We start from the raw sequence: 11,044 nt of genomic DNA on the forward strand, positions 1-11,044 counted from the left end.
TTCTGCATCTTCTGTTACAGAAATGAAAGCATATGTGCCCACAGCTGACTGATGAAAGCACATTGTAAGAGAAAGTGTTTATCTGGCAAGCGTGAGGATCTAAGTTCAAGTCCCCAGACCTCATGGGAAGCCCGGCACAGTAGCCATGTCTGTAACTACAGTGGTGATGGGAGCCAGAGACTAGAGACTCTTGGAGGCTCACAGGCTGGTTAATACAGAGTATCCAGCAGCAGACAGTGGAGATCCCATGGAATTATCTCACACAAGAGAAAGCTGAAAGCTGATAATCCTTGTCTTCTAACACATAGAAAACCCACGCTCATACAAGAGAACGCATATACATAATTAAAGATAAAAATCTTTTTTAAAAAAGGAAAAAGGAAGACCAGGTAGTGGTGGCCTTTAATCCCAGCACAAGGGAGGCAGAAGCAGATGGAACTCTAAATTCAAGTTCACCTGGTCTATATAGCAAGTTCTAGAACAGCCAGCCAAGGCTGTTTTAGAAACCTTGTCTCAAAAGAAAGCACACACACACACACACACACACACACACAGAAAGAGAGAGAGAGAGCGCTCACTGGAGGTGGTGGTGCATGCCTTTAATCCCAGCACTTGGGAGGCAGAGGCTGGTGGATCACCAGCCTGGTCTATAAAAAGAGTCCAGGACAGCCAAGGCTACACAGAGAAACCCTGTCTCAAGAAAATCAAAAAAAAGAAAAAAAGAAAAGAAAAGAAAAAATAAGGAAAGGTTGGAGGGATGGCTCAGTGGTTAAGAGTCCAAAAGTCCTGAGTTCAATTCCCAGCACCCACATGGCAGCTCTCAACTGCTGGGTGTCATCTCCTGGTGTGCAGAGGTACATGCAAAGTACTCATATACATTAAACACATAAATCTTTTTAAAAAGAAAGAAGGGGGAAATTCTTTATATAAAACTTCCCTAACCACAGTGAATTGGCTGAAATTATCTTTGTAGCTTATTTAGAGCAAAATAAAAAGTCTAAACAGATTTCTCCTGACAACACAGCATCCTTCTTTCCAAATTCTCACCATCAATCAGGACCTGCAAAAGCTTGCCCTAGTTTCAGTGACAACTTAAATTCTGGCAGGGTCGACAGGCAGGTGTTCTCTTCCATGGCCTCAATGTCCGTGCGCACCCTCTTCTGTTCCTCCCTCCCGGAAAGAGAGTTTTGCCATAGGGTGGGGCTGTATGGGGCGTTGTCAGTGTGCTGGCTTGGCTCTGCATCTTCCCTTCAGAAGATGTGGCCCATGAGTTGGGCTTTGCTGTCGTCTCTGCAGTAAGAAGCCCTGCCCTGGCACAGTATTCTGTTCCTTTCATTCACAATAGTGTGTAACCTGCTGATAGCTCTACCCTAAGGCACTTAGCTGCATCTTCAGTTAACAGTTATCGTGTGGTAGTGGTGGGTGCCTCCACCTGCCTGCTCCCCATATTCTGAGGTCACTGTGGCCCAGTGAGAATAACCACACAGCACTCACACAAACGTGTTTTACTGACTTTTACTCTCGCTGTGAATTCTTCAAAACAGCTTTCGTTTGAAAGGTGGAGAGAAGTGAAGAAAGACTTTAGAAAGAGATGTGCAACGGACACAGCAGTGAGACACAGACCACCCCAACAAATACAGTAAGTACACCTGATGGGCACAAACATGAGTTCCCACACGCAGCAACATGAAAATAGTATAGAAGAGTCTGTCTTGAAAGAGAGGGGGGGGGTGTGGAATGTGGCGTGGCTGCTGCACTCTTGAACCAATGATTGGGGCTGTCCTAAGGGGAGGGGCTCATGGGCCTCCATGCCACCCTGGGGATTTATACATTGTCAACAGTTGATAAGGGGGCAGGAGGGGGAAACATCTTTGGTATTGTGGACACTGGTAAGGTATCTATATTATTTATTTATTTATTTATTTGGTTTTTCGAGACAAGGTTTCTCTGTGTAGCGTTGGCTGTCCTGGGCTCGCTTTGTAGACCAGGCTGGCCTCGAACTCACAGTGATCTGCGTGCCTCTGCCTCCCGAGTGCTGGGATGAAAGGTGTGCGCCACCATGCCCAGTGATATCTATGTTCTTATGGGAAAAAAAAAACTCTGGGCTGGAAAGAGGGCTGGCTGGCTAAGAGCGTTGACTGTCTTCAAGAGGAACCAGGTTCAATTCCCAGCACCCACATGGTGGCTAGCGACCACTTGTAACTCCAGTCCCAGGAGATGAAACACCCTCTTCTGGCTTTGTGGGCAGAGGTTGTAGCATGGTGCCTGGATGAACATGGAGGCAAAACACCCATACACTTAAAATAAATAAATCAGTCAACCAACAAGAAACTAAGTCATCCCCTCCATCAGGACTTCCTTATTCATTACTACCAGCTGTTTTACAGTCTTCAGTTTAGCTTGTCTTTCTGCTGAGCTGTTGACTCATTTCTAGTAAAGCAAGAATAAAGGGCTATGGTTCCCTTGTAAGCCTGTACAGTAGCCTCCCCAGTAAACTCGCTGTGATTCATCTTCTCACTTCTCAAACATCTTCCTGCACTGGATGCCCACATGGATTGGCGGTCCTGAATCGCAGAACTTCCTGATGAAAGGTCTGCCCACTAAGGTCCTTTCCGGGTACTCTTTTAGTTTAAAAACTAATGAGAGCAGGAAGGAATTCTGAATTCCCGCATCCATTTATTGTGACTCCAAATCCATGTTTGCCTCCACTGAAAATGCTCAATGGGGTACCACAGGCTTCCGTGCCTGACCAGTATTAGCTGTACACATCCGAGAGAGCATTCAGGAGTCTCAGAGAAACAGCTTTGTGTTTATTAGTCAGGGTTCTCTAGAGGAACAGAACCAATAGAATGAATCTGTATTAGAAGGAGATTCTTGGATTAACTTTCTCAGTATGGCTGCCTCACACAAGAAACGCCAAGAATCCAGTAGTTGCTCAGTCCACGAGGACCCAACTCAGTAGTTCCAGTCTGGGGTAGAAGGCCTGGAGGCTTGCTGGGAGCTACTGGTATTCAGTCTACCTTGGAAGCCTGAAGAAACTGGTTCTGACACCAGTGAAGAAATGCAGTAGCAACATGGTAGATGCACTTGCCAGTGAGAGTGAGGGCAAATAGGCAAATAGCAAAGTTTCACTTTTCTGTCACCTATCTGGGTTGCCATAGGAAGGAACTGCCTACATTTAGGTGAGGTCTTCCCGCTTCAAGTAATCTGGCCAAGAAAACCCCTCACAGGTGTGCCTTTTAGTTGATTTCGGGTTCAGTCATGTTGACAGCCCAAGTCAGCCATCACAAAGCAAATACTAAGCATTAGGACCATGGTCTTAATTCCCAGGGTTGTGAGTCAGCTGGAAAAGCAATTGAGCAGACAGTGTGGGCTACCTTGCTTTTGTGTGTGTCTTTACAAAGTACTCCAGAAAGAATAAGTATTCCAAAGCACTCCAAGAAAACATGGTCAGATTACAAGTGTTACAATAAGTTGTATCTTTTTTACCTAGGATGCCAATAATTGACACAAAGAGACTGAAATGTAATTCAAAGCTGCAAGCACTATGCTGGGCAGAACCTAAACTGCTACTAATCTAACAATAAACTAAAATAAATTACTTTAATCCTCATAACCTACATATATCCCAAGCACTTGCCAATCTGATCCTCCTCGGGCCACTTCTCTCCCCCAACTCCCTCAGTCAACTGTCAACCGTCAACTCTCAACTGTCAACCCCTCCAGACTCCTCCCACTTCTTATGGAAGTCCCGCCTTCCACGTCCTTCTGCCCAGCTGATTGGCTAAACAGTGCCTTATTGACAACAGCTACATCCGCTCAAGGCATTCCTCCACACAGTGGTTTTTGTAGATAGTTGTTCAACATCTTATCACAGAAGCAGTCCGGTTTTAGACAGAAAGGATTCAAGATAAACACTCAGATGATTATTCATAACTACTGTATCTGTTACCAGAGGTGGTTCTACAAATGCTAACTAAAAGCATGTAAGTTCAGAATGTTCTGTATGTTAATTATTAAGTTTTCTTTTGAGACAGGAACTCATGTCTCTGAGGCTTGCTTCAAACTCACTGTGTAACTGAGGTGACTTGAACTCCTAATCCTCCTGCTTCCATCTCTCAAATGCTGGAATCACAGGCGTATGGGGCCACGTCTGGTTTTGTAGTATTGCAGTTCAAGCCCAGTCATGTTAGTGAAGAATTCTAATAACTAAACTCCTCAGCTCCTTGTGTGTGTGTGTGTGTGTGTGTGTGTGTGTGTGTGTGTGTGTGCGCTTTATGAGTGCAGGTATACACACGTGTGCACATATGATACAGTAGCCAGAGGCCAATGTCAAGTGTCTTCAGTTGCCCTCCACCTTATTTTTTGAGACAGAGTCTCTCACCCAGAACTCATCAATTGGGCTAGGTTGGCTGGCTAGTTATCTCTAGAGATACACTCGTCTCTGCCACCCCACCACACCTGGCTTTTTTGTTTTGTTCTGGTTTTTTTTTTTTTTCCTTATTTATTTATTTATTTTATTTATCATATATGCACAGTGTTTTGCCTGCATGTACACCAGAAGAGGGCACCAGATCTCATTATAGATGGTTGTGAGCCACCATGTAGTTGACTGGGAATTGAACTGAAGACCTTTGGAAGAGCAGCCAGTGCTCTTAACCGCTGAGCCATCTCTCCAGCCCCTTGTTTTGTATTTTCGAGACAGAATTTCTCTGTGTAGCCTTGTCTGTCCTGGACTCACTTTGTAGATCTGGCCTCGAACTCACAAAGACCTGCTTGCCTTTGCCTCCTGAGTGCTGGGACTACAGGCCAAGCTGGACTGTTTCTAAGGCAGGGCTTTTGTAAGAAAAACTGTAACCAGGTAACAACCAGGTAACCAGGTGGCAAGCAAGGGGGACAACATTGCATCATTTTGACTAGCTAAATTTTGTTCTGAATACATTGTATCCAGGTAGTAGACAAAGCATTTTAAGCTGATTGGCTAGGATATGGGCTTGAGGATTTTCCAGGGTATTGTGGTTTTAAGTAGAGCATGCATCATTAATTTTAGCAGAACTTCAACAAGTATTGAATTGTAAGTAAAAGGCTATTCAAGCTCTCAGGTAGGTAGAGCACAAGAACAGGAACTTAATTTCACCCTGTGATCAAAATGGTTCCTGTTATGCTAAGGACAAAGCAGGTGTTAACAGAGGAGCTACAGTTTTAAGCAGATTACATACAACAACAGATGGTTGTGAGCCACCATGTGGGTGCTAGGAACTGAGCATAAGAACAGCCAGTACTCCTAACTGCTGAGCAATCTCCCCAAATAATATAGTTAATTATTTGAAAGTTCCACGTTACACACATTCATATAATAATTATATAATGTATGACTATATAATGTATCTTTTTTTAATCACTGAATTCCAGTTAAGAGGCTTTGTCTCAGAAAATAGAGGGGTCTGAAGAGACAGCTCAGCAGTTAAGAGCACAGCTGCTCTTCCAGGGGACGGGGGTTTGATCCCAGCACCCACATGGCAGCTCATAGCTCTCTGTAACTCCAGGTCCAAGGGATCTGACACCCTCACACATGCAGGCTAAACACTAATGTGTATAAAATAAACCTTTTTTTTTTTTTTAATGGAGGGCAATTGAAGACACCTGTCATTGGCATCTAGTTACCATACCATATGCACACATGTGCGTATATCTGCATACGTACCTGGTAAGCCATATAAAATACCCTCACATAAGCTAGGGGACTGGGTAGATCCTTACATACCGTGTAATGAATAGCTATAATGTATAGTGATCGTATTCATCCAATGTTGGACTCTAATGCCCCCTAGTTCATCTCCCTCCCAATTTGGTGTTTTTTTTTTTTTTTTTTTTTTCCCGAGACAGGGTCTCTCTGTGTGGCCTTGGCTGTCCTGGACTCACTTTGTAGACCAGGCTGGCCTCGAACTCACAGTGATCCACCTGCCTCTGCCTCCCAAGTGCTGGGAGTAAAGGCATGCACCACCACGCCTGGCCTGTGGCTCTTTTTTTAAATTTTTATTTCCGATTAGTAAGTAACTCCTAGTCCAATTAGAGCTGTCCATATGCACATGAATGTGTATGCCCATCCACTTGGCCATGTCCCCAAGGAAACATGACTTTTTCTCCTTCAGCAGCCATCAACTAACAATAACTCCTTAGGAAAGTTGGGTAACGGGGATCCCTCGCCCATCCATCCTGCACCTGTGCCAGCCTGATCTTATGCAGGTCTTGTCTAGGTAACCATAGCTGAGTTGATGTAACAGCAATGTCAGGCCCAGAAGTCACATTTCACAGCTCTCCTTTCTAGATGTCATTTCTACCAATTTCTTTCCATCCTTTCTTCCATGAACTATGCAGAACCTTGAATGGCCCACCCACAGCTGAGCACTATTATTCACACTGAGGACTTTGGCCAGTTGTTAAGTCTCAGCATTAACCACTAGCCACTGCAGTGTTTTTCTGACTAAAATTGAGAGCACCATAAATCTGCAGGTGTATGAGTTTATAAATCTCATGTTTATACATAAGTGTAGAGTTTGCGAGCAGTAGACTCCCCTCTCGGGGCCTATCATCTTCCTCGTCATGGGCTTTTTGCCAGGTATATGGTGACAGATATAAAATACCTCCTGTGGAGCAACCACCAAGCCCAACCAGAAAGCACTTGGTTACCTCAGTAACTGCAGAATCCTATTGTACCATGGGGCGCATCTTGCCAGCAGGTCATTATTAAAGCACAGAGTCCTGTGCTGGTCCCATTGATAGCTTTTCTCCTCATAGTAGCACATGAAGCGCTTTGTAGCATGTAAGCTGGCCACAAAGGACTTTCCTGTTCAGTTTGGGATAGATTTCTCTATGCCCTCCATCTAAACTGAACGGCACCTCAGGCAGTAAAATCTTACGATCTAGTTATGGGAGAGACAAATAATGATGGTAAACCCCACCCCGTGTTGTTTGGGGTGTCTCTGAAGCCTTCCTGGCTTCTGGGAACAGGATTGCCCACACACAGGGTACTTATGTTCAAACTCCCTTCTTGGAAAGTATATATATATTTTTTTTTAACCAGGCAGTGGTAGCACACACCTTTAATCACAGCACTCAGGAGACCGAGGCAGGTGGATCTCTGTGAGTTCCAGGACAGCCTGGGTTACACAGAGAAACCCTGTCTAGAAAACAAACAAACGAACCCCACAAATATATTTTAATTAACTTACAAAAGTCACATTAACTCCAGTTTCAGGAACATCCAATGCCTTCCACCATACATACAGACACACCCACCCACATATAATTAAAAATAAAATCTTGAAGAGACATGGAAGCACAAAACAGTAGAGGGCCTTTATTCAACAGCAGCTTGGGGGGTTGAGGCCTCCATCCTGAGAGAAGGCACTGGATGTACTCCCACTGTTGGGCCTTTGAAGGCTACAGCTTGTTGGAAAAAGACGCGCCCTTTATATGTACTTGTACACCACCTTGGAGGGCACAGTTTGAAGGTGGAGTCGCACAGGACACTTGTAAAAGTGTGACAACAGAGTCTCACTGTAGCCCACAAGAAAGTACAATTTGTGTGCTGGCAGCTGCCTCAGGACCAGGGCACAGATGTCCACTTGGTTGGCCCGGCGCTTCAGAACAATCTGGTCAGCCAGGCAGCCTGGAAAGGTGCCCTGCATAAACTTCCGAAGGAAAACATCCTCCAGCGTTCTCTCTGCGGCATGATCTTCCCCGTCCAGGTTACCTGAAGAGGACACCACGGAGGAGTCAGCAGGGGCAGCTGTGCAGACTCCAGGCTTGGCACCCAGCAGGACTGCACGTTCAACTCTACCCCTTAACCCCAGCCATCCCTCTCTTCTCCTAATGGAGTAAGAATAACATCTTAAAATTCAAGGCACGAGGATGGTAACATGGCTCAGCAGGGAGAAATGCTGGCTGTGAAAATCTAACGACCCAAGTTCTAGCCCCAAAACATACCTTCAGAAGCCAGATGTGAGGGAGGCAGAGGCAGGCGGATCTCTCTGAGTTCGAGGCTAGCCTGGTCTACAAAGTGAGTCCAGGACAGACAAGGCTACACAGAGAAACCCTGTCTCGACGAAAAGAAAAATAAGTAAATAAATAAAATAAAATAAGCCAGATGTTTGGGTATGGTGGCGTACGCCTTCAATCCCAGTACTTAGGGAGGCAGAAGTAGGTAAACTGTGGCGGATTCGAGGCCAGCCTGGACTACAAAGCAAGTCCAGGGCAGCCAGGGCTACAGAGGAACCCTGTCTCAAAAAACAAAAACAAAAAGCCAGATGTACTTCCAATGTTGCAGCTGCCTATGGAGGCCCCTGCTGTTACCCATGAAGTAATCCCACTAAACCCTTGAGTCCATACCGCCCCACAACAAAGCCAGATGCACTGGCGCACACCAGTGAGGCCAGCACTCTTAGGTAAGATGACAGGTGGAGACGGGAGGACAGCCCAGGAAGGTCAAACGCCTGAGTACAAACCATCAAAGACAAGAGAGACACCTTGTTGAGACAAGGTGCAAAGAGACAAGTGGCTGCTGAAAGCTGCCCTCTGACCTCCACAGCTGCACCATTAAAGGCACTGCTAATGGATATGGTTGACTCATCAACAGTGAATTCCCATGATTAAGGCCCAAGCGAAGTTTTTGGCTTTTTTTTTTTTTTTAAGATGTATTTATTATTTGTACAGTAAGGCCCACATGTGAGCCTGCAGGGCAGAAGAGAGCACCAGATCTCAGTATAGATGGTTGTGAGCCACCATGTAGTTGCTGGGAATTGAACTCAGGACCTTTGGAATCACAGTGTTCTTAACCTCTGAGCCATTCTCCAGCCCCCTCCTCCCCCCCCAAGTAAAGTTTATCTAACAAAGTTGTCTCCATAAAGCACGCCTGTCTTCTTAAGCTCACGGAAACACTAGACAGCATTTCAGGGCCACTCAAAGTGCCACATCCCCAACACAAGGCACAGGCATGTTTGAAATGTGGCTCTAGACTACCAAAAGGGCACACTCTACAACACAGCCTCATTCTGCCTCAGCCGGGGACTCAGGTGTGAGCTGTGCTCTGCCCACCTCTCCAAATGACCTTGAATGACCTTGAGGTTACTGACACATTTTAATCACTGTAATATGCAAGGACTGAGGGGCCAGGCAGATAGGTCGGTGGCTGTTCCTTCTGCTGTACAGGCGTGAGGCCCTGAGCTTGGCTCCCCAGAACTCACACACAGGTGGTCATGACGGGCTATGAGCACCTGTAATCCCATGCTCCTATGAGATGGGAAGCAGAGGCAGGAAATCTCCAGAAGTTTGCATAACAACAACTAGCCTGGCGTACACAAGTGACACAGAGGTGACAACAGAGACCCAAACAAGACCAAGGCAACAACTGGCCTGACGGTATCGTGACTTCCACAAACAGTGTTACGCATGGACGCCTGCACTCACACAGCAACACGCGTATACAGACACCTGTACAGCCGATTTATTTATTGGGGGTTGAAACTCCAGTATCACAAAAAGACAGCTAGGCTGGTGAGACGGAGCGTGCCTATACCCCCAGCAGTGAGAAAAATGAGGCCAAAGTATGGGAGTTCCAGGGCTGCCTGAGGTACACTGCCAGACTTTTTATTATTATTATTATTATTATTATTATTATTATTATTATTATTATTATTATTATTATTATTATGTATACAGTGCATTCGGTCACATTATAGATGGCTGTGAACCACCATGTGGTTGCTGGGAATTGAACTCATGACCTCTGGAAGAGCAGCCAATGCTCTTAACCACTGAGCCATCTCTCCAGCCCACTGCCAGACTCTTAAAGATGGTTCAGGAGGTAAGGACGCTTGCTTGATCCCTGGGACCCAAGGTGGTACGAGACAAACTGTGTGTGCGCGCGCGCGTACACACACACCAACACACACCATTCATACTGAAATGAAAGTAAAAAAAATATGGAGGAGAGGAAGAGAAAACAGAAGCCTGAAGTATAGGATCTGGAAGCAATGTGGACTGCTGCATATTCGTCCGTGAAGAGCGTTCTGCGTGTTGGTGAATACTGCATTATTTAGGGTACGCTCTCCCAGGTCTAGGAGGGATATTCAAATTCCTTCCCATCCTAACCTGGGGGTCACGTTGTAATGTGTGTGAGTACACATTATGTCATTGATGGACATATGCATTAGACCAGGGGGTTAACAGCCAATATGTTTCTCTATCGCTCTCCATTTATCTGTTTTTGGCAAACAGCTGCTCTTTCAAGACTGGGTAGCCAGTGGCCCCAAGGACCCTCGCCCACCCCTCCTCCCCTCGCCATGCCTCCTTCACCCTCACACCCCAGGAGCTGTGGTTACAGCCCCACCAGGTTCTCATTTGTGATCTGGGGAGGATTCTCATGCTTGAAGTGGCACCGCACGCACTTCTGTCATCTTTACTCATCTTTCCAGCCCCATAACTAAATGTCTTTTATTGGTTTTGTTTTTCATTTTGTTTTGTTTCTGGCTGGCCTTAAACTCGAGATCCGCCGCCCGAAAGCGTTCGCCATCACGCCCGGCCTCCTACCCCCAAAGTTCTGATCTTCAAGCAGGTAAACGCGTCACCCGTGCCATGTGTCAGTCGCACTGGGTGGCGGTCCTTCGCAGGCGCCCTCACCTGTGTGCAGCGACAGCCAGCCCTTCCGGTGAGCGATGTAGTGCGGGGCGTGCGCCTCTTCGTAGCTCACCGGCTTGTCCCCCTTGGCCACGCGGACTCGCGCCGCCCGGTTCTAGGAGCAAAGGGGCCATCACGGGTCAGCCCGGCCCCGGCGCCCCCAGCCCACGGACCCGCCCGCCGCACTCACCTTGGCGCAGACCGCGGAGGTGTGCAGGGCGCGCCAGGCGCAAGGGAGCTCCCGGCTGCAGGCCAGCACCTGTGGAGAGACCGGGTGTGAGCGGACTCCGGCCGGCGCGCCCAGCCCTCCCGCCCGCAGCGCACTCACCCGCAGCCCCAGCCCTCCGATGGACACGGACGACGCCAT

The 11,044-nt window shown here is 46.9% G+C and overlaps 1 protein-coding gene across 1 annotated transcript; it reads right to left on the reverse strand.

Moving 5' to 3' along the window:
* Positions 1-7,183: 7,183 nt before the first annotated feature.
* On the reverse strand, positions 7,184-11,044 carry Mrps24 (mitochondrial ribosomal protein S24). Its single transcript, XM_051164712.1, has 3 exons — positions 10,868-11,044; positions 10,681-10,792; positions 7,184-7,756 (listed from the first exon to the last, which is right to left on the reverse strand). The coding sequence occupies exons 1-3, from the start codon at positions 11,042-11,044 to the stop codon at positions 7,473-7,475; spliced, it is 573 nt and encodes a 190-aa protein (XP_051020669.1). The 3' UTR covers positions 7,184-7,472.

The sequence above is a fragment of the Acomys russatus genome, chromosome 22 (assembly GCF_903995435.1).
Source record: "Acomys russatus chromosome 22, mAcoRus1.1, whole genome shotgun sequence".
Lineage (NCBI taxonomy): Eukaryota > Metazoa > Chordata > Mammalia > Rodentia > Muridae > Acomys > Acomys russatus.